The 24,595-nt window shown below is 38.9% G+C and overlaps 1 protein-coding gene across 6 annotated transcripts in view; it reads left to right on the plus strand.

The window, feature by feature from the left end:
- Window positions 1–24,595, plus strand: part of KCNIP4 (potassium voltage-gated channel interacting protein 4) — a 374,869-nt gene that overhangs the window by 266,267 nt on the left and 84,007 nt on the right. For 2 of the 6 annotated variants that reach the window (XM_088539952.1, XM_088539955.1), the window contains exon 1: window positions 15,253–15,659. The exons of the other annotated variants lie outside the window; for them this stretch is intronic. In XM_088539952.1, the coding sequence (XP_088396078.1) occupies window positions 15,548–15,659 (112 nt within the window). In that variant the 5' untranslated portion in view covers window positions 15,253–15,547. Of the gene's footprint in view, window positions 1–15,252; window positions 15,660–24,595 lie in introns of those variants that run through there. 6 annotated transcript variants of the gene reach the window in all.

Raw genomic sequence — 24,595 nt, forward strand, 5'->3', positions numbered from 1 at the left:
TTCACCTATTTTTTCAATAGTAATATGAGATCTTTAATGCTAATATACCTAAATAGAATCTGCAAATAGCAGAGCTTTTGCCAAAGTGTCTCAGTTCCTCCTTTTCATCAGCAGCACCTCCAGTGGGTGCAGCACAGCCAGGTTATCTTCCCAACACTCTGGCCTGTCACTGACACCCATAAATGTGGATTTTTTTTTTTGTGCCTTTCTATTCTATAAAAGAGAACAACATGAGTCCATTTCAAACCTAAAGATGTGCTAGAATAGTGTGATGTAAGAAATTAATATTTGCTAATTCTTTAATTGGTATTGCTGTCAGGAACTGAATTCTTCCACTTTTTGCTACCCTCTTTAAAGCATTTGGTCTAATTTTTAAGCTATAGATATGTCTATCATATTTAAGCTATACAACATATCAAGTTGATGTAGTAGCTGGTAAGATTTGTTGTTTTGTCTTCTTCCCCACGTACCTCAAATATTCCTGCTATTGAATTCAGGAGGAGTGAAAATCAGCTTTACTCTCTTCCAAAGCCATTAGCAGTGCCCTTGGATTCTACCTCCTGCTGTGTCAGTGCCACCTCCTGCTTATGCTCCCAACCATACAGTGGTCAGAGAATGCAGAAAATTCCTTCTGGCAACTTGTAAGTATATATTCAAGCTTCATCATCTTCAGTACGTGCTGCCTGAGTGCTGTCCTGAAGAGAAATGATGTCCTGAGGGAGAGCCATTCTCATTATCTCAATATAATGGAGTGTATTAAATATTATAATTTTTAAAAACTGTGAACCTTTAGGATAATACAGTCTTAACATACTCCATAATTTCATTTATCTAGCACTAATGCTAAATCAGTGGGGACAAGGACTGTGTAGAGAACGTATTAATCATCTCAGTCAATGCTGGTATAACCTCCCTTTGCAGTTCTACTGTTAAGGCCACAGTAGTAACATACAAAGAACTGCCAGCAATCTGAAGTGCTGAAGACCATGGTCATTTAGAGTGTTTAAAATAATATAAATCATAGAATGAATTAAACACGCAAAAAATTTCTAACATGAGAAATAGAGGGACTTTTGTTATCCAACTTTTTTTGATATTGTCTGAAGTACCTGAGAGTTAGCTTATATTAGTTAACTTATTTATTAAATCAGGGCTTAATATCTTGAAATAAGGAAACTGCTGGCAATGAGTGGGCATGGGTATGTTCTGTCTGCTCTGTGTACTGCCTGCGTGTTCCAATAAGCTGCATTTCAGCCCTTAGACCAAGAATGTGATGGCGTAAATAATATTCAGTGCACCAGATGGAGTCATAGTACCTGGTAGGGTTCTTGAGCTTGCATATTTGTACTACCTTTTAAAATGTTGACAAAGACATTAAAATCATATGGATAGGGAGCTCTCCTGGTATCAATAGAAATCTTTCTTTTGTACTTCATTCTTTAAATCTACAAAGACTCAAAAAATATAATTACCAAGCCTCACCAGGAAAAGCTTTTTTTTTTTTTTTTTTTTAAAAAAAAAAAAAAAAGGGGGGGGGAACCTATTCATTTATTTTGAGTTATATTTCATTATCACTTGGAAAAAGAAAAAACTTTTGAGTGAATGGGTGGAACAGATTATGAAAAAGCATCTGTTTTAAAACACAGGATAATAGCAGCACTTATTCGTTTTTATTAAAAGCGAGCCTACTCTTCAGGCAGCATAAATCTGAATGATCCCAGAAATATTTTCTGGTGACGTTCGTTGCCTTCACGAATGCTGCAAACGTTTTTTCTCCAAACAGGCTGTGACTTGATGCTATCTTCCTCAATGGTGTGTTGCTCTCAACTCACTTGTTCGATGTTGTTTACTGCTTTTATCAGGTGGTGATGTTAGTGAGAAAGCTTCTGTCCTTATACTGAATGATGCTGCTATCTTCTATCTAAATTACTTAACCAAAAATTTGCAATGCTCAATCATAGTCGTCCTGCCTTTTTTCTCCTCATAAGAATCCCCCCCCCTTTTTTTTTTTTTTTTTTTGCATTTCCTGTCTCCTCATTTTCCTCCTCTTCCTTGTCATTTGTGCCTGATCTGCTTTCTCCATGTAATAACAGTGCAACTCCAAACCTAAAGCTAGTACTGTGTTGTGTTTAATGTTGGAAACAGGATTGCCTCCATCAGTTCATTAGATATAATGTCATTATGATAGTTTGTATGCAAGATTTAGAGATAAGAATAAAGGCTCTTTTTTTTTTTTTTTTTTTTTTTCTTCTTCTATCAGTGATCTTTGGGATTATGAGCAGAAACACTGCTCTCTGTACTCAGGATAGCATTGAGCACACCAGCTTGCTACCTACAAAAGCAGCATCCCTAATAGCAACTGGCAGTTATGATCAAAACTAATTTGCAGTTGCAGTACTTTCCTATCAGAATTTACAACTAGAAGTGGCATAATATTATGACACAGTTGTACTGCAAACACTGCTGGAGATTGTAGTGTACAGTTTAAGATATACAGCCACAGCTTAGTTTGGCTTGCTTTGCTTTATTAAGCTAAGTGATCCTTCTTAGCATTGTGTAACCTCATTCAAGAGATTGCAGCTTCCAAGTAAAGAGATCTTACTTTCTTCTGCTTCATGGAGCAGTGTTTTCATTTGAGGAGTGACTTTCAGGCCCTCTTTCTCCTCTTTCTAGCAGTTATGGGCACAAACTAAAGCAGTGGCAAATAGGAGCTCTACTTTTGAGAAACTAACAAATTTTGTCTACCTTTTTAGGCAAATTCATTCTTTTTTGTTGTTGTTGTTGTTGCTTTTGGTGTTGTAAGGGGGGGAAAAAAGCACTTATGGGAGGGTTAACATTTTACTGGGAAATACAAAGTTCTAACATGAGCATTTATTCAGAAGAAAAAATGGCATCACTTTCTGTTTGAGTTGCAGGGAAAGCCTTCTTTATAAAGGTGGATCTTGATGTTCACTGGCTCTTGCTCTTTGTGCTGGCTGTCCCTCTATACTGTCAAAATACAGTTTGATCCAGCATCCTGAGTACAAAATGCACATTTTATCATATTGAGATGTCTTGTTTGAGAGCTGCATTTATTCTGCACCCTCTTGAAATGCACAAGTCTTTGCAGGAGGTCTTGACTACTTTTTAGCACTATGACAGGACTCATTACTTGGTAGCTGCTTGAGGGGCCTTTTACGACCACAGTGATTTCAGATTCCAGGGAGGATGAGCTCCGTTCTTTCCACCTCAGCAGAGCAGCTTCCTTAAAGTGGCACCAGGATGATTCTGCAGCCGTAATGAGATGAAGTGCAGGCTGCTCAGGGCACAGGAAACTGCCCTTTCATCAATCTGCCCACCTTTACCATATTCCAAAGAGGAAATGTGTCATAATGCACATATTTACCAAACAGTTTTGACAGCTGAATGCTCTACTTTTACTGATCCTTTACTATAAAAAGGAAAAGAGATTCCGTATTTTTCCATGCAGAAGTGGCTGCAGAAGACACTGTTTTAGACGTGCTATACAGCAGAGATTCATTCTCTAAAATCAGGGTCCACTCCTCCAGACTTGCGGCAAAACTAGTTGTTGGCCACTTCCAGCAAGGTAAGAAAAGCTGTTCAAAAAGAAAGATACGTCTAAGCGTTGGGCTCATTTTACAAATGGATTTTATTCTCATAATAATAATAATAAAACCGCACAAAAGAAAACGCTGAAACATCTTTCACTTATCTGTTGTGTATAAATTACCGATAAAAGTGGCAGCAATTACAAGTCAGAATCTTGGGTAAAAGCCTTTTATTTTTCTTCTGGGTTGTCTGGATAGCAGAAGGGAAGAAGGTAATTATATATAATGTAAGAGCAAACAAAAGCCTTTGCTATCTTACACGAACTCCCTCACTCTTTGTATCAGTGCAGGTTTGCTGATTTATGCGTGTTGTCACACATACATGACTACAGTATAATTAAACTGATTAAATAAGCCAGATCTGGGGGGTTGGTAGGCTGGTTGCCTGGAGCAGAAATCAGAATTGACTCAACTTAGATGCAGGGGGGCTTTACTTTTAATTTTGTGTCTTTTTCTGTAAGACTGTGCTGCTGCTATGTAAAAATGCGTATTGACTCTATAGAGTGAGCTATGTACTTCAGCAGTACATATAGAATAATTCTAGAACGGTGAGCACCATCTGCCGTTCCTAAAATAAAATAGGATGGGATGAGATAAAGTCGTGTGCTTATTCTTAGTTTGAGCTAATTCTCCAGAGATTTTCATAGCTGAACTACTTGTATTTGTTTTTCTGCTTCACTTTTGTCATATTTTTCCTTTTCTTTGGAAGGAAGCATAACCACATAAGGAAGCAGAGCCAGCTTGACCTCTCAATGGACTGAGAAGGAGCATAAACAGAAGTGTTGTGCGTCTGGTCAGTTTGGTGCATCCACAGCTGTGCAGAATGGAAAACCAGACTGATTTTTTTTTTTCTTTTTTTAATTCTGGTAGCAGAAAAAGGCTTTATTTGGACCGGTCATGAACTGCTAACAGATCGTGAAAATACTGTTGAGGAGGGGGAGGTGGGAGGAAGAAGCTGCTGATCAGCCAGTGTAACGAAGATTTTGCTTCTGTAGACTTCAAAAGCGGATTGGTACAAACTGTTCATTTTAAACTGATTTGCAGCTGGAGAGGGGGGAATTAAAGAGCGTTAGCAAATGCAAAAAGTCTCTGTTCTATCATGGACTGCAGGCACAACTGCAGCTACTACAGCTGCAAGGCAGAGGCAGCTCTGACTTATAAAGCAAACTGTAAACAACAGATAAAAGACAGCAAACTGAAAGTGCTGTAATATTTTATGGACCTAAGTTCTCTAGACTTTTCAATGCAATAACAATATAAATCTCGTTTGGAATTTATTTTCCAATTCGGTAGCATTCCAGATATTAAAAATGTATTAACTTCTGTCTGTGATAATGTGTGCAAATGGCTTGCCAATGATGCTCAATGGGTATTCTGTGGTGTTCTTTTACAGATAGTTGTTGGTTAGTATGGCTTAGATCTCTGCTCCCAGAGACAGGCCTTCATGGCATATTTCTGTGCAAATTAACCTCACTTTGAAGTAGAATATCTTTTCCTTAAGTGTTCTATTAAATTTATCTGTGGTTCATATGGCATCTTTGATGCTTTAGGAGATGCATTATTTATGTTTTTTTAAATGAAATTATAGAAAATAAAAATGAATCAGCAATTGAAAGGTCACTTATTTCACTGTTTCTCATCCTGCTTTTTCAGCCCCTTGCCATAATGCTCAGTGCACCTTTCCCTATTCCTGAAGCCACTCATGATCCGTTCTGCCCCCGTTCCTCAAGCGTGTCTTTTCTTTGGGCTTGTTGCTGCCAGCTCCTGCTGCCCTCTTCTCAGAAGTGCTGTTTTCTCTCCTTCTGCCCACTTGTAGGTCACTGCTCTACTTCTACCCTCCTCTTTCATTTGCTAGGCTCAGCCTGGATCTTTTCCACTGCCTTTTTGTTCCCTGCTCTAGGATTTTTGCACTTTTTGCTCTTCCTTGCTGCTACATCAGCACAGAGGAGCCAAGGTGAATTTCTGTGCTGCTAATGATGCTCTTGGCTATGAGCTGCAGTGTCAGGAGGGGCAGGGGCGCCACAGGCAGGCGGTGGCAGTGGCCTTGCTGGCAGGGCTCCGTCCTGCGGGACCTGAATGAGGCTGCGGACAGGGCTCAGGTTCAGCCAGGAGCTCAGGAGGCCACAGGGGCCTGGGACAAGGCCAGGAAGGCAAGTGTGCGAGTCAGGCTCGCCATGGAGAGCAGGGCCTGGCCAGCACCGTGAGACAAGGGTGAGAGCCTCCACGCAGCCATCCAGGGGCAGGGGAGGCACCGCAGCCTCCCGTGTACATCCTTGAACCAAAGCTTGGAATTAAGCACCAATTCCAAGTTTTCTTCAACAGATTTTTTTCAAGTTTTCTGTTTGCTGTGAAACAGTGATTCAGTGTTGAATCACCACTTTTTTTTTTTTCTTTTTGGTATTTTTTTTTTTAAAGTGTTCTGGCATAGGTGGATACATTTTTAATGTATGCTCTTCCTGAACATTTAAAAGCAGGATTTTAGATGCCAGATACATGCTTGCCTACTGTCACTCTACATTTTTAACATGTACTTCCACTGGTGCTTTCATGAAATACAATATTACTTATAAATATCTTAGGTGGTTGAAGTACAGGATTGCAGAAAGAGATCTGAAAGACTTGGGGAGGTTATCTAGTCCCTCCCTGCCTAAAAGGACTCAGAATTCTGGATACATCAGTATTTCAGTTTTGTTTTCCAAGTCTTGATTCTAACAGACTTTGCAGATGGCTAACACATGCTTGTTTTTTTCTTAAGCATACAAAAACAAACAAAATCTGCATAATCTTCCACTCATTCATCAGCATAAGGATGCTGTTTTCAAACTTCTAGATTCTTGTAATTACAGTACAGTGTTGTTTAGGCAAAGTGTATTACTGATTTTGCCTCCCAACAAAAGGCTGGTTTAAACAAATGGGTCTTCAAAATAAAATAAAATAAAATAAAAAACCTTGCATCTACTAACAAGAATCACTGCCTTTGAGTGAAATTTTACACTGTTTCTGAAATATCTCTGGTTTTACTTGGTGGATAAAGGTCATGGAATACAGACCCTTAGAGCTTCAAGTGTGCAAAAAACACCCAGGCTAGTTTGTCCCATACTGGGTGTGTGCAGGAAGGGATCTCTTTGCACCTAGGTGAGAAGGCAGGGTCTCCTCATCTCAATGCTGGAATTCTGGTAAAGAGAGTATTTTTCCTTCACCCCTGCAGAAGCTTTCACCCTCCTCCTGTTTTTTTCACTCTCTTTTTGGTTTGTGTTGCTGCTAAAACAGACAATCCTGCAGTGAATGTGTGCGCAACCACTTAGGGCTTCACCCTGCTAACTCTGCCTGTGTCCTTTGCCCCCTCTGCCACTAGCACTTTTTAGTCATTACCATTTTTTGTCATCTTTTTGGACTTTTCTTTTCAACGTTCTTTATACTGTTGATTCTTCTTCCCCCTGGCTTGCAGCTGTAAGAGTTCAGGAGCAGCAGAGAAGCTTTTGGTTGAATGTGTGCCAAGCCAGTCTAGTCTGATGAGGAAACAGGAGAAAAGCATTGACAGAAGTTTGAGTGGGTGGTGGTGGTAGGAAGCATCCATCTTCATAGGAGCAACTAAATAAGTGAACAGCATCAGGCAGAATTCATCTCTTTTGCAGGAAGATTCCTTAGATCGCTATACATTGTGACTGTACAAAAATCTGTTCAGGGCAAAATTTGCTGCCAGTTCTTCACTGACTTTTTTTTTTTTTTTCCCCTGATCCTAGTATATGCATTGTAGCTAACCTACCAGTGTCTGAGTTTCCTCTGGTACATTTAATGATATATTTATGCATAAGAATAGTTTCTGTTTAAAAAAAAAATGACTTTTTTGTGTGTTACAGTTCAAACGCTTGCATAGAATTTTGTTTAAAGAACGTTTTTCTAAACACTCCTATTTGTACTGGGGTTGGGATGGGAAGAAACTGTTGGATTTGCTCAAACCATTCAACTATACTCAAGTTTTTCTTTGTTTTCACTAAGAGTTTTATGGTTTTTAAGTTATTAATAGTGTTTAGAAGTGTCTTTGTAGCTCAGAAATTTCCATTCTCTGTTAAATAGGAGCTTCAATTCAACTGATAAGGCCACAAGTATTGCTTAACCTTTACCGCAGTTGCAAACAATTAAAATTCAAACAACCTTGTAGCAGGGAAGGAGCAAGACAGCCACTGTGTTCCCGTAGCTTGAGATTCGGGGCAGGAATCACGCATCTGTTTTGGTATGCTACAAAGTATGATTCATTAGGAAGAAGAATGCACTTTAATTCATCAACAGTATTTACCAGTTGACTAAGCAGCATACGATACTAACATAACTTCTCCCTGAGCCAGTGTACAACTGGGAAACTTTAAGGAATGTCATTCAGAGGTGCTAGTTCTATAAACATCGTGTGTACATAAACTAAGAAATGTAAATGAGAATTCATCATAAAGCACAATAAAAATACGAAGCCATACTAAATGGTGGTGACTGCTGGTGTATGTATGGGAGCTCTACATCTTGTTGAATCCCACACAATAGGGAGTGCTGGCACTGCTTGGGTAATACTTTTCCTCATTTACTTTGCAATAAGATGGATGGCAAGTCTTGATGTTGTCTTGCAAACTCTGCAGGCTGGCCATGTCAGCTAAAGCTTGGTTAGGATTTGTTTCGGTGCTTGTCTGGTCTCACTTCATCAGAGTTGAGCTCTTGCCCTGTTTCTGAGCCCGCGCAGGATTACTGATAGGGAGCATCAGCAGCCGCTGGAGGAGTCTCTTGTCTGCAAAGCACCTTGAGGGCAAAGGCTGGCGTGCTGCATTTTAGGGGGTCCTTTTATTGTGTGAAATTATTTACATTTTGGCTTACTGCATGAGCTCTTGCAGACTGTTATCAGACAAGCACCAAAACCAGTGCAAGAGGGGACAGCTTCTAGTGACTGTGGGATGGGGCACCAATCTGTCAGACTCGCTTGGGCTGTGAGTGAACAGCAACCTAATTACTCTCCAGTGTATCATGGAGCTGCTTCTCTGAAAGGCAGTGTGTTTTACTGTCACTCATAACAAAGACTTCCAAGAATAAGCTCGGGAGAAAATAATACCAAAGCAAAACAGCTACAGTGAGGGAATGGGCTGAAATCTGGGCGCCGTCTTAGGGTACCTCAACTGAAATGTATATTCCAAAAAACTAAGGACATGCAGAGGGGCCTAACACTAGCAGGGAGAGGGAAGCATTTGGTTTCATTTGCAATGCGAATGGTGTTTAATATTATTTTGGTGAGACAATCATGTTAATGAAACCCTGAGTCTGGGGCTGGCAGTCTCCTCATTTGATCCTGCGTGGGACTAGTTGAGCTCCACCTAAAGACTAGTGAGTGCATCTTTGCTATAAGGCAGTTGGACTGCTTGGAGTGAGCGTGGAGAAGAGCGGCTCTATTGGGAATCTGAGGAGGTTACTGCTGAGAAGAGGGGAGAAATTGGAATGCAAAGCCCAGTCCACAGATGATTAATCAGGGAAGTTCCTGAGGCCTGTGAGGTGCTAGGAGCAACAAACCAATTCCGGGTCTTAGAAATACCTGAAAATGGCTGCTCTTTGCCAGCTCTGAGTCACCATGCTTTCAAAGTTGTTGGTGTAGCATGGAGGCAGATATGCAGGTGGATATCCCTTTTCATGGGATAGGGTTAGGGCCTTTTACATGTTAAAAAGCATGTGCAAATGAAGCCCTCACAACCCTATCCATAAACCTGCTGCATGTGGCACAGCGTCTAAACCACAAAGGATATTGAGTCTGTGACAAGCCCTGCCAGGAAGGGCTTTCTGGAAGGAAAGAGTTGGTGCCTGCAGTGGTATTTGACACAACCCACAGTGCTGCCCTGTAAAGTCTGCTGGAGCTGCCAAACACCGTGTTTCTGTATTTCCTTACCTGCCTTACTCTCATACGTGTGTGCTGGGATGCTCTGTGAGACGCAGCAGTGCTCTGGCTCGGAGAGCTCCCGTCCTTCCCACTGCCTCGCGGAGAGCAGGACATCACAAGTTCATCTCTTCCCGCGAGGGCTGGAAGAGTGCTGGACCAGCAGAACTGCTGGAACAGGCTCTCATTTTATGTTGCATGCGTCCTCAAATATCACTGGAGCAATAAATTGTGCTGGCATTGTAAATCAAGGGGGATCGCATTAGGAACTGAGACCTCATCCAGTTATCCTGTATCCTTGTATCTTCCAAGCCCTTCCCGCCTAGTGATTTTTTTTTCCCTCTCTCTCTTTTTTGAAGGAATTAGCATCCAGCTCATAAAACCTGTATGTTTCCTAAGGAGATGAGTCAAAGAGGCTGACAGTGCCCTGTCCTAACAACACTGTTAGGACTCTGCCTCATTTACGCTCTTCATGAGCGAGGTAGCAGTGAGCGCCCTTAGAAGCTGCTGAGATTTGTAATAGAGAGAAACCTCTGAATGGAAAAAAAATACAGTGCTTCTGTCCCATCAGTGTGGGGATAATATCCAGGTATATGTAGGAATATGGCAGCCACTCTAAACTCCATTTATAATGATTTCCTGTTGCTATGGAAAAGTAGCACGGTAGCACGCTTCACCTCTTCAAAAGCTACAGTGAAAAAATATAGTTGTCGTATGTGTGTTATTTTAAATGAAAGACAGGTATTTCACAAAAAGAGGGTTTCAGGGCAGTAATGTTCATAAGATCATGTTTAATAATATTTTTTACTTCAGTTTAGTTGCTCACCCTAGACATTGAGTCATAGGGAACCAGCCACACTTTTTAAAATAAATGTGTTGCACAGGATGACCTCAGGATTTAAAAATAATAGATAGCTGGTTCTGCAGCTGCAATTGTGATAATTCCTGTCAAATAGTTTGTATAATTAACATACATGGCTCATTTGTTTTCTCATTCATCATGGCAGTAAACACCTGTCTTGTCCTGTGGGAACTCATTTGAGGTTATCAAAAAGCTGTATAGTCCATAAAAAAAAGTAGCTTTTAGGTCTATGGAGAAGCATCAATGAATACGATTCCGAATTTGTTGAATAGAAATAACTGAATACGGACTTGTGATTCTGCTACTTTATGCCATGATTTCCACAGGCTTGATTTGTAGGTCTCCAACCACTTCCTAATTATATAAGTAAAATGGTCAATAATGATGTCATCTGACTCATATGTATATTTAGAAAAATAGCAGTCAAAGAAGAAAATCAGGTGATCAGACACTGCTATTACTCGGGTCTTTCTAAATGGGAAAAGTCTAAAGAAGAGGGCCAGGCAGAAAAAGAAAAGTTTAAATCCTGCCATAAGTAGGCAAAGTGTATCTCAAGCATAGAACAAGTTAGAAGAAGGTGGGTCAAGGATATTTACTCAGATGGTACCTTGGGAGAAGGGATAAAAATTACAGACGTACAGGTGAATTATGCCTCAGGCTTGAGCTGTCTAAAAAATATTACTTGCACCCTCATTCAGGTAGCACAATGGCTAGAGAAGCAAGAACCATTTAATTTTAGAGCCAATCTACAGCAAGCTGTGGGGTAAGTTTTCTTTCCCTGATTCTCTGCTGGGCAGTTTAACCCAGTCTGAGCTTTATGCTGCATTAGCTGTATTTCAGCTAATAAAGTAGTTCAGTTCTGCTTGCCTCAAATAGTTACATTGCACCCTGGCTCTCCAGTGCAGACATGCATTTATGTTCACAGACTTGGTAGTTGCAATTTCTCCTACTGAAAGATCAAGTATGATTTAATATAAAGGGAAAAACTGGACTGTAGGCTGAAGACATAGTCATATAATTCAGAGATAATTTCGTTTGCCAAGCAAGCCAGTGGGCTTTGCAGTAAAACAAATCAGAATTTGATTACTTACTACTACTAAATGTGATTTAACCTTGTTTAGGAAAGATATAGCCTCTCTCTAATCCTTTTCTAAAGCTTTGAAAATGAAAATGTTTCTTTTACTCCTGTGTCTGCACAGTTAAACTTACAACTCACTTGCTATTTTAAGCATAATCGTATAATGTGCTACACCAATTAATTTTATAGGAGAAAAAAATTGAAACCACCTGTAGTTGTTATGCCACTGGAGTGTTGTGATTATGTTTTTTTTTTGTGGGATTCTTTTCAGCTCTTGTTTTCAGAGCAGTAATGGCAGTGGCCCTTTGATTTAGATCAAAGCCAGCTTCTGGGAGCAAGTGAGAGTCAGAAGGTGAGAACTAAGGAAAAGTAGTAAAGTCCCATACCACAGCCTAGAACCAGAATAGTAGAACAAGGAAATCAACTTTACACAGTTATAGCTACAATAATGTTTCAGTGTAATTTATTTCAGAGTATGAGGCCAAGCCTTAAAAAACATGGATATCTTGTTTTCTCTCTTGTCTATAAACCAGTAAAATCTTATTTTGCCTGTGCTGATGTCCATTTTTCTTTCTCAGCCTACATCCACTTACAGTCATCAAAGATCTGGGGTATGTAGTATAAATATTAAAGATGATATATTGAGTCTGGCAAATCTTATCTTAGGTAATCAGGTAGAATAACTAATTAGTGTGTAGAGAAAGTTTTCCCACCATTTTGTAGGAAAAGTTACTCAGTAGTGCAATTATTGTGCTCTTTAGTGGCTGCAACACTGTTGAGATGAACAAAGTGATCCCATATATTAGCCTCTTATTTTTCTAAGCACTTTCTGAAGATTACAAGATAGTCTGTGATTAGCTGCAACAGACCACACAGGAGGTGTTGCTTTCAGAATAGTTCTTGAAAGGATTTGCATGAATTAAGTTAATTAGTTCTCCAGGTTCCCCAAATGTTTTCTACTGGGCAAAGTTTTCTTCAGTGGATCTGAAATATAAACTTTTATGTGTAGAAAACTGTAGATTATTGCCTGTGAAGAGATTTCTTGCTGGCTGACTAATACGAGGATTAAGCTCGTTAAGAGCCACAGAACTTTCCCTAATAAACTCAGGTGTGGTATCAACCATAAACGGGAGCTTATGAGTTGAGCTGACCTGACCTGTTCACAGGTGCCTTGTCTGTGTTTATCTGACAGCTACTTCTGGATGACTGACATTTCCCTCTGGAAAAGGCAGCGCAGAAAGAAGGGCAGCTAATTAATACCTCCAAATTTTGTTTCTATTTCTAACTCATCAGCAGTTTCCCTTTTCAGCTACGTTTGGGGAAAAAAATCAAATGGGTTCCGATGAACTATTACTGCTAGCCAATTAATAGTGATTTTTTTTTTCTTAAATTAGTTATAACACTGGGCAGATTTCATCGTTTAGGAAAACATCATTCAAGATAGTTAATGAGTAATACAGCCTCACTTTGAAAACTATGTTCAGTTTTGGGCAGCCTCACTTTAAAAAAGACAACAGTGAATGCAAAATGATTACAAGTGTGAAGAGATTTATGTCTGAGGAAAGTGTCTTACATGCAGATATCAAAATATACTGGAAAATACTTAATATACATAAAATACTTAAATGTATTCAATCAATTACGCCTTCCTATTTTTCCATTCTTTTGTACAAATTCTGCAAGAAATTGAAAAGGGAAGACTATAAATTACAACGTAAACTCCTTTTCAGCACTAGGATAAGACTTGTCATAAATAACACATTTACAATCTTAATGCTTTGTGAGCACTCAAATAAGAATTGTTATTCATAATTTTAAAGCTATTAAAAGAAAAAACAAGGTTCCTAATTTTGCTGTGTTAATTACGGTGGTAGGCTGTAGTAAAAGGTAAAAAAGATGTTTTTCTGAGAATCTTGGGGATGGCATTGATGAAAACTCTCCGCTCTTTGAACAGCTTTTTAAATTCACATATAGTGCCAATACAGGCCCCACAAGGCCATGCCATGGAAATTTGAGCATGTCACTGCTCAAATTTGGAATAAGCCATAGAAATTATACTAGACTATGAATATAGGAAGTGGAAAGAATGCAAGAATGCACTCTTTATATAAGTGAATCTTAAAATCTTCCTCAAGACTGATTTTATTTTCAAATGTTTTGAGGCATGGATTTATATTTAATTGAACTGCTTCCACTTGTGTAAATGCACGCCGAGTGGCTTTCTGCATATGGGTATATTGCATATATAATGCATATTTCTGCATTCTACATTCGGGGATGAAGTAAGATGACCTCTGCTCCCAAGAGCATTTGGCCATCGTTCATCTTTCGAAAGATGGAAGAGACAAATAAAGACGAATAATCCTAAGGAGAAAATAGAAGTCAGAGACGAGAGTGATTTAAGACAAACATGTCAGAGTCTTAAAAGGGAAGTGTGAATGTGGAATAACCAGAAATAGAAAGAAGGGAACAAAGTATTACTTTACATCTTAACATATACATATTTTGAATAATTATTTTACAATATAAAGGTACTTGGAAGTGAATATTATTTGATTTATTCTTACTGTGTATTTCTCCTAGACAACTTTTAGTCCTTTTGGTTAATAGGTAAAAGAACTGACATTCAGTTTGAGAGCACATATAAATAACAGAACTCAGGGCACTCTAGTGTTGAATACCTGGGGGAATAAAATCTGAGAATATTGGTGCTTACATAGTACCTAAATAAAACCTAGTATTAACTGAAATATATGCATTTTTTCTCTTTTTCCTTGTAGTCCTAAACAGTTGATTGTTATTATCCTGATCTTAATTTTAATGGCCTTCAGACAAAAAATAAAAGTTTCTGTGCTTCTTGGAAAGTTAGTAAAAGTGTTCCTAATGAAAGGAGTTAAGCAACCTAATGTCAGTTGTAAATACTAGACCTCGTTTATGAGCTTATTTTTAGTGTTGGGTCTTACATTTTTCTTTACTATCTAGTGTGTCTAGAATTATTTTTTATGAGACTTCCTTTTATTCTAGTGGTTATTCCAGTGGACGGGGTTTAGGATGATTAGCATAGGCACAAGAATAAGCCTCTAGACCCAAGCTGATAGTAACACAGGTGCTGTCTAAATATGTTTTAAAGCCTCTTCTAGGATATGCTCTTGCTGTTCACATCAGTAAACTGAGGACAGTTAATTTTACACAGGCTCTCCAATAAATCAGCTGGCATCACAAGCCTTTCTTATCCTTCCCTGCTGCACAGTCTGGGCAAGATCTGCCTGGTTGTTGTTGCAGATGCCCATGAGTGCGAGCTGGGGGCTCCGGCTCCCGGGCTCGCTGGGCAGAGGTTCTCACTTGCCCATGGCTAGCGCGTCCCCCCGGGCACAGGGGCTCTCGCTGGTGACGCTGTGCTGCTAGCTGCAGGCACAGACCCTGCTGCTCTGTATTTCTGTAATTTCCTTCTTATTTCTGCTTGAGTCTAATTAGATTCTGGTGATGCTGTAAGAAAAGGAAGAGACAGTGTTTCTCCAAATGTTGTTTTGTCTAATACGGAGGGCAGTAGCTTTCTGCCATGCAGCATTTGGCATATGTGAAAACAGATGTCTTTCGTAAACTGCCATTTGCCAAACTTATCAAAAATTGTGCTCAGGCGAGCCGGGAAGGGCTGCGGGAGCGGAGTGCTGGGGCTGGCTCTGGGAGCGCCGGCGAGCGCAGCGCTGGCAGCAGCGTGCTCACTAGTGCAAGTTTCCAGGGAGCCTTTCTTTGCTCTGCCACAGCCAAGGCTCCCGCTCTGAAGCAGATGTTTTTCCAGCTGCTCTGAAAAGCCACGCTGCTTGCCGGATACAATGTCATGCCCAGGGGTTAGTGGTCCCCCACGGCCATCTAAGAGGACCCAGTACTGCTGAAATGAAATGCTTAGAGAAGCATGAGATGCAGGGCTTTTCCTGATGTTTTGCCTCAGCTGGTGTGGATAGCGAATTACCACAGCTCAGTGCTGTGCTGCTTTGCACCACTGCAACTTTCTTCAGAGCACAATATTGGTGAAACCCTCCAATTCCCCTCTGCTCGCAAGCTGGGGCGAAGCCTGGAATGATTTGCTGGCTGGAAGGATGTTGACTCTAGAGTGGGAGTCAGAGGGACTGCAAACAGTGGGTATTGTTGTGATTATATTTGCATCTCTGAAGCTGCTTCATTTGCTGGGACTGATTGATTTTTCAGAAGGTAAAGTGGTCACTCGCAGTTTGTGCTGTTTGTAGGTGTGGTAGCTGATGTACTAAGAGAGCCTTAGCTAGCATCAGGTATAAAAGCTGTGAAATGCAATGCTTAAAAAGTGAAAATAATGTTCAGACTAAAGATCATGGTTTGGTCCTGCTGCTTTTACTTTGTTACTGTAAAACAGAAGTAGATTCTAGCCTAACACTTGTATTTTAAAGAGCATTGCCAAGTGTCTGTGAGTGGATATTTATTAGAAAGAATGAAAGCAGTCAGTGTAGGCTGATCTGGCAGTTGCCTGTGGAAGCTGCCTTCTGCTGAAAGACTTAATATATAAGTGTATCTTAGTGCAGTCCACAGCTATAACACACTTTGCTCTTCTTATTTATGTTGCAGTTAGAGATTTGTTCTGTATCAGTATCTGTGTTTTAAACAACATTTTCATGGATAAATGCAAAGCACTATTGCTACAGGCTAAGTAATACAGCTACTTTTTTTTGAATTAGCCTGCTTGACATCTCAAAAGGGAAAAAAAAGGACATATATGTCGTCATTAAATGTGGATATTTTAAATATATATAATGAATATATGTTTTAAAATTCCTATTTGCTTGCTCAGACTCATGTCTGCTGTCTGCTAGATGGGTCGTATCATTTCATCTATCTCAGAGGGCTTCACATTAATATTAATAGGGTTTTTTTGTCTATACAAATTGATTTTTTTCCACATTGTATAGAATAGGCTATTTTGGTTATAAACAAGATCTTAAGCAGTCATCTTCCTAAATTTCCCCCTGTGTAATGTTGTAGTAAACAAATGCTGTTCGCTCAGTGAAGCACTAAAACTCAGCAATGCCTGGCTTTTGTCGGGGCGCTGCTACGTGGAGCCAGTGCCTGCTGCTGCAACCTGCTCGCAGCCCAAATCCAATCCCCGAGCCACAGAAAGCACTTGAGTTTTCTGAAACATTAACTTTTTGCAATAGGCTTGGATCACTGATGGATGTAGATTTTCATCATCACCTGATAAACCTGTTCAATGTGCAGATAAAATGTGAAATCTTGAACACAGCACTTTAGTAAAAGTTGCTGAACTAGTGAGATAAATGGTCCTTAAAACCATATGTGGTGAGAATATATAACGCGCATTTGTTCCGGAATTGTGAAATTACATTTTGAGTTCTAAAGAACTGAGTAATTTTTTCACTTATGACAGTGCCCTGGATATGCAGTATTTTAAAATGCCTCTTACTAAATATGTGTCAACTCCAGCTTCATAATACAGAGTAACAGATAATTGTGGAAAAAAAAGATAAAATGAAATATTGGCCTTTCTGAAAGATATACAGTTACACCTCCAATTTTAATTTCTTATACTGTGCTTAAGTATATACTGTAATTAAGTTTGTGAGAAATGTTGTATGTAATATGAAATACGTTGGACCATCCTTCAAAAAACCCCATTCCAATTTTAATACAAACAATAGGTTCAAGGTGATATATCCCCTGAAATATAACTTCTTTGTGTTAATACGTTCATTAGCACCCTGGTATTTCAACATCTAATAATGTAGCAATTTCACTGTAAGCTACTTTGCAACAAGAAAAAAAAACAAAAAACAATATCTAAATGTAAACAGATTAAACACTATAAAGTACAGTGGAAATATGTAAAACTTCTCTGGTATGAATACCTCTGGTTTCTTTGGGGATTTTTAATTACCTTAGGAATGATCCATGTTATTTTAACTCCTTCATGTTTGGGCACTACCAATATAATTACACAAGCATTCTGCCCAAGTGATTAAAGAATGTTTTGCAATATATTCACAGCTAGTGGTCTGAGTTGCAAGGAGAATTATGTTGAACAGCCAGTGTTGCTTCTGAAACCAAAGTGAGCAATGACTCTTCCCCATCTACCCCACAGAAGCAGGGCATGAGCCCTATCTGCAGAAGGATAGTGTCGCAAATGTATCTGTATCTAAAGCCTTAACATGCTTGTCTTAATATTTCCTCTGTAATGATTCATTTTGAAAATGTCATTGATAAAGAGGACAGAAAGCTTTTTCTGACACTTGCCAGTAAGGGACTAAAATTACAGCTAAAGAACAAATTCTTAGCTAGTAACTTGTTGCAACCTGACTGATTTTATTGTGGTAGTGGCGACGTGTTATGGCAATTTCTACCAGCAGACTGAATTGTCCAAAAACTAAGAGTCAATGGCAGAAGTGGGAATAAAACTGAAGTGATTCAACTCTCCACAAAAGAACAATGAACTAAGTAATATGAGCACTCCCATCCTTTCAGTTTAACTTTACTCTTTGTCCATGGCTCTTGGCAAGGAGCTTCAGCTCCTTAGTCTATTTGTATTGTGCAACTGAAACAGCTTACTAATTACTATGGCAAATACACTATAGCAAAAGGACTATGGTGAAGAAGTCTTGACTTCCACCCCTCTTCTGTGCAAAAGTAGAACAATCTAGGCAATCTGCTTGGTTGTATTACTGTGTCCAGCATTAGGCAGGACAGGCAATATGAGTGAACTTGCATCCTGGTGCATCTTAAAACTATGTTCTTCTACTTTCTCCTTTCTTCACTCTTCATTAAGCAGGAAAGAGTGGTCAGGAAAGGCAGAAATCTGATTCTAAGAGAGTTGGGAAGCTGTTGCAGCTGTTTGATCAATATCACTTTTACTAGAAGTAAGTGCAACTCTCTTTTCCCTCTCTTTCCATTACTTTGAAAGTGGTTTGAGACTGATCAATACATTTCCTCTCGCTTCCTTGCCTGAAACTTTGGCCGCTGGACAGCTTGCCTTGAAAGATTTTGTTTGTGGATGTTGTGGTGGGACTACCTGAAACTCTGTAGAACTTCTGATGAGCTGTCTCATCTAGCTCAGAGTTGTTGAGGGTGTTCTACTTTGAATTTGATGTCTCAAAAGCAAGGCTATTTCAGTCTTGGGAACACCTTGTTTGGGAGAAAAAGAAATAATCTTTTTATGTAACAGAAAAATAATCTTAACACAGTTACTTTGAAACTGGTGATTTTGTTTTGCTTATTTCAATGGCTTTCCTACCTGAACCTGATGTGGAGAGATGGAAGGTGTAATAAGATTTATCTGATCTTATGATATAATATGCAGATATGATATAGATACAAGATATACATATACCTAATGGGCAAGAAGGAGCAAAATCATGCTTCTCATGGGGAACAATATCAATCATTCTTCAGTTAAACATGTACTGATACACTTAGGGATGTGCTTTAACAGGCATAGTGCTGAAGGGCTTATGGTTGGACTTGATGATCTTGAAGGTCTTTTCCAACCATAATGATTCTATGATTCTATCAAGCTGTACATTAAAGACGTTTTCTTTTTACGAGTTTTAAGGAAAGCCTTATTGTATTGTAGTGATATTTTTGTGAATTACTCCTCATGGGCCTTAATAAATTCTGTGTGATGATGATGATAATGACAGCACTAGTTTCTCCACATCTAACATCCAGACCTGCTGAATTACGGGCATACATACCTATTACTCTCAAAATTTTAGATATTGTATATATGACAAATGGAGAAAGCTATTTAAAATCTTAAAAGCTATAAAGTAGGGAGACATCGGTAAGGATGTTTTAGGTAATCTTCACATGAAAGTTTCCAGAAGAATTAGACATTATAATATCTGAGTATTATGATAATTACGAACTATGTAATACTCTGCCAAAACTGTGAAAACTTCACCCTCTGACTCAAGATTATACATATGTATACATAGGTTTGCAGCATATTTCCATCCTACCTTGAGCAGGTGCCTTTTGCTACGATGATCTAAAGAATACTTCCCCCATCCATTTAAATTTCTTACTTCTTTTTCTTGACAGAATTTTCCAAGAAAACTTTCTTAGTGAAGATCACTTCAACATCAGGGATTAGGGTAGTTAGGCCTCCTAACATTAATTTTTGCAAATAAAAAGGTATGAGCCATATTCTCCACATACCAAAAAAAGAAAAGGCATAAAAGCTAAGGAAGAATTGGATTTGAAATCTTGAAAACAGTTTCCTTTTTGAATAGTCTATATTGGATGCCCCTTACCCCTTATGGGTTAAGAAAGGAAAAGAGCCCAGAGCCCCATGGAGTGTGGGGATAAACATGGCTTTAAAAAGAATGTATAGCACTATAATGAGTTTGGATCTAGGACAATATTTCCCTTTGAAAATAGTAAGAGATCAGGTCACTAGAGGTTATTATTGGTGCTAGGAGTAGGGTTAAGTGTGAGGGAAGCCCTAGAGCTCTGTGGCCATAGGAGCTAGAAAGGGAATGGCAAAGACAAGGCAGAGCCAAACTAAATGTAGCGCTATATTCAGGCTGGTGCTAGGACCGTATTTGCCATTGAGCCAGCACTAGGCCTGATTAACTGTAGCCCTAGCCTGAGCTCAGGTTATGGTTAGGGTGAGGGTTAGGGCTAGGGTAAGGGTTAAGAGAGAAAGAAAGCCTAGAGCCCCAAGGGGAGTGCAGCCAGAAAGCACATGCCAAAGGAAATGTAGTGCTGTATCCAGACTGGATATATTTGCTGTTGAGCTGGCAATAGACCTGGTGAGCTCAGGCCTCTCCCTCTGAAAGGCCCCAAAGGGCCTGAAAGGCTTTATTTGTAGAATATGGTGTTTGCAAAGACATAAATAATCAGTGGCCAAATTGACATTATGGAGCAACATTAAAGATGTGCAGTGACAGGATGATTGACTAGGAGAAAAATCCTTGATATTACATTGATGTAGAAATAATTAAGTTACCTTTGATCTCTTGACTTCTTAAATTATCTGTTCCATTTTTGATACAGTTTTCTGACAGAATTATTTGACCTTTGATAGTAACGAGAACATGGGAGCTACTCAGTGGATTTCCCAGTGGTTTGTGCCTGGACTAGGTGCAGATCTATGTGAAACATGAAAACTTACAAAGCAGCTGAATCTGTTCCATGTAATGAGAAAATAATAACATAATTTAAAGATGTTAGGCTATATAATCCCATTATAATATGGATTTTAGTTCATAGTAAAAGTTTTTATGTAATTATCTTTGATTAAAAAAAAAATACAAAAGCTGCCATAAAGATGGCCCTGCAGTCTCCTGTGGACACTAAATGCTGTTTAACTGCTTCATGTTACTTGAACAGCATGAAGAACCATGAATCAGACTGTTGAAATTGTAGAAATGTAATACGCACGTCTGAATTTTGTAGCCTATGAGTTTTCAGAACTACCATGACTTTAGATTTAGTCACGTGTGTATGCATTTGTGCACATTTGCTCAACAGAGAGGAAGAATTCGAAATTAAAATCTTGTGTACCAAGTTTTAACACTAAGTAAGTTTTAATGGCTATGGTATTCCAAGGGGACTACTATATTATGGGAAGTCTGCCAAGTTCTTAGATGGTATAACATACAAAAAATGATATTAAAAATTCCATATTAAATGGAAAGCCATTGGACAGATTGATTCTCAGTTTTATATTTACTTGTAAATGGATGGATTCTGTATGTGCGTTTGCCTAATTCTAGATACTTATATCTAAACAGACTTTGGATATTTATGATAGGCATCTGTCCATATTTTAGGTACAATTTATTTTCAGCCTTCCATTATGCACTTAAGAAAGAAAAAGTGATGTCTTATAAAACAAATCCTGGTTCAGGCATCAGGAAGGATATTGACTGAAGTCTGCTGAAATGAATCAGGACAAGATGAAGTGCAGCAGTACAGTGCTTGATTTATGAGGTTCCCAAAGGTGATGAGCCCCTTGCAGATAAAACTGCCAGGTTTGAAGGGGGAGAGGGTAAAATTAAAGGGAGGCTAAAAGGTGAGGTTGAGAAGCAGGTGGGAGGAAAGTGGCCCATTTTGTCAGTGTTCTATTATCAAGGTACTAAGTAGTGAGGCAAGAAGAGCCTGCAAAAAAAAAAAAAATGTCAGTCATATAACATAAAAGCACGTACTCCTGGATGAGGAAGTACAGGAGTAAATGAAGCATTCTGTGGTCAAGAAACGAAAAAAAAAGTTATATTGTCATGTGATCTGATGGGAAACAGCTTACCAAGCTGTGACTCTCAGGACATCCTCCGCAACAGAAGGACTGGTTCAGCCTGACTAAACATGAAAAATGCTCCATTATGTTTAACGTAGGTACTAGAAGTTTAATTTCTGTCATGTTTCGTACTGTGAATTCTTTAGATTGCTTCTTCTCAAAATAAAAGATGGTGTAGCAAATTCTGTGTCATCATGAAATTGGAGCTAAGCTAGATTGGCTAAGTCAGCACTTCTGATGGAAACTGACATTTCTGCAGCAGTAATCGCAATTCCTCCATCTGAGATGGCAATGAGAGAAGATACAGCCTGATGTGAACGGCTGCTCTTGGCAGTGATTCGACCTTTCACCAAATGGGAGAGCAGTGGTACTGTTTACGATGCTACAGCTGCTGCAATGTTTTCCCCCAAAGGAGTGATTAGTATCCTGCCCCCGTTGGATAATTTGCATTCAGCCCCTCCCAACAACTCTCTGTACTGTGAGTTATTCATAAGGTGCTGCTATTTCTCTACCACGTGGGTACCAATTATCAGCAACTTGAATTAGACAATTAGAAGAATCATGATGAAATAGAAAGTTGGGGTGTCATTTGGAAGACCTCCTAGCAGTTCCCGTCTTTGTGGCCGGGGGCAATCCTCTAGAAAATGGTGAAAAATGCGTTATTTATCCTCTCAAGAACCAGCGATTTAAGTACATTAAAGGTTGCTTGAGATGCTGCAGTGGTGAGACCATATGAGTAGAGAGGCATGAGTAGATTTTTTTTTTTTTTTAACCACACTGTTAGAAGTAGGAGAGCCCATGATTGAAACCTCATCGTGGTGAAAGATAGTTATAAATAACCTCAATTTTTGAGACTATTTAATCAAAAAAGCCCTCTGAATGCCATCAGAAATAAAATCAGGCATCAGTCAATATTCAAGGCTATTCTTTGCTACAAAGACTATTTTCTTGTTGTGAAAGCAGATAGCTTCACCTTAGATCCTAATAAAAATCTGTTCTAAAGCATACAGTAAGATTTTTTTCCTGTAGGATAGTCCATGTGTTCTGTTATACTTCTGTGAACTTTCTTTGGCTATAAATACTTTGTATTACATATTCTTTTTAGGTATTTACAGGCTTTGTTTTTTACAAGCAATATATCCATATTTGAACTCATATATATGTGTGAATATTTTTGGGAAAAAATACAATATTGCAGATACAATATATATGTAATTAAGTATGGGGCAAATAATTCCAAAAACTTAACAGTTTATAGTGCCATAAAAGAAAATATAGAGACTTGCAGTATTTCACAGGCTGCAAATAAAAAGCTTTTCACCACAGCGTATTTTTAATATGCATATATTTAATTCCAGCATATGATAATATTCTGTTATTAAAGTATGCATATTTTCTATGGGAAACTATTTTCCCAAAAAAACCCACACAATTCATTTTAATTTAAACCAGTAAAATAGTTTTAAAAAATTTTAAAAACTAATGTATAGCATGACGCCACCTGTAAGCTCTCCTTTGTTGTATTACTGTAGTGATGCATTACAATTCAGTGTTTCTTTGTTAATTTCAGTGACTAATACTATTTATATTGCTGAAGAAGAAAATCTTGTTTCCAGTTATTTTTCCCTCCTCTAGGCAATTTTTCATCCTTGTTACTGAAGACACTGTATGGAGCCAAATCAACTAATATACAATAAGCTTTTGGGATTTGGATTCAGCCCCTGATTCTTACATAAATCATAAAGCTATACGTTTCTACTGGCTTTTCCCAAGTGAGCAAGTCTAATGCATTGTCCTGGGTAAGAGTCCAGCTAATTTCTTCCCAAGTTACTCATGTCCATCACTTTAGTTTCTCAGCTGGATATTGTGCACCAGGCAGCAGCATTCCAAATATAGCAACTAACACAGAAGTATTTTTTTATAAAAATAGAGAACCTAAAAGCACTACCCATAAATAGATACTTTATTGTGTACCCATATACTACGATGATTTTTTGCTTCCTGCTTTTTCTTTTCCAAAGCAAAATGAAATAGCTGAAGGTAGTGTTATTCAAGGCATTTATGCAGCTCTATATCTATGCCACACTAAACTTGTATCTCACGAATGAGTGGATACTTGAATGGATGGATCTTCAGGACTCTTAAGTAAAATTCTTATTACCAAATTCTTTTATGAATTTTACTACATTGTGCCATTTATGGTATTTATATAACTAGAGACTGTAATTACATCCATTCTATTGGTTATTACTTAAAAAAAAAAAAAAAAAAAAAGGAGTATTTCTACCCAGGGCATTTACACATTTACAATCCAAGGACTTTCTCCTTGAATCTCTTCAGAAGTGGCCCTGGGGAGCCGGGCAGTAGCAAACTTGCTCTAGCACTCTGTTCTGGAGAAGGAGTAGTCAGCAGCAGGTCAACATTAATGGCACCTCATCTTCTCTTCACTCTGCTTAACATCATAATAGGAAAAAGCTGATGGGAGGGCAAGGGAGGAGATACTGCATTCTACATGAGAATGAGCATGCAATGATGATATGGCTGAGTGAGATGGTCAGAGGGCTCCTTGGAGGCTCCTTCTCCCTAGCGAAGGAGGTGGTGAGTGTCATGGGACAATGTGTCAGGGTGAAGGCTTGGGGAGATGTTCTGCTTGCCGCTTGGCTCACACCTGGGCCCAGCAGTATTGCAGCAGAGGCACCTTAAAAGATCTTAGCATCATGGATTAATTAATTAGGGGAGTTAAACACCTAACAAACACCAGGGAACAAACTGCAGTCTGTCTCATTTAGGGCATGGTCATATTAGCAGTCAATGTTAGAAAAAAATTGGCAGCGATGCTTGAAAAGGATCAAGAGAGTAAGACTGA

This window comes from Tinamus guttatus, unplaced genomic scaffold (genome assembly GCF_059628265.1).
Source record: "Tinamus guttatus ecotype Peru unplaced genomic scaffold, ASM5962826v1 Tinamus_guttatus_pri_ptg000052l, whole genome shotgun sequence".
NCBI classification, from domain to species: Eukaryota; Metazoa; Chordata; class Aves; order Tinamiformes; family Tinamidae; genus Tinamus; species Tinamus guttatus.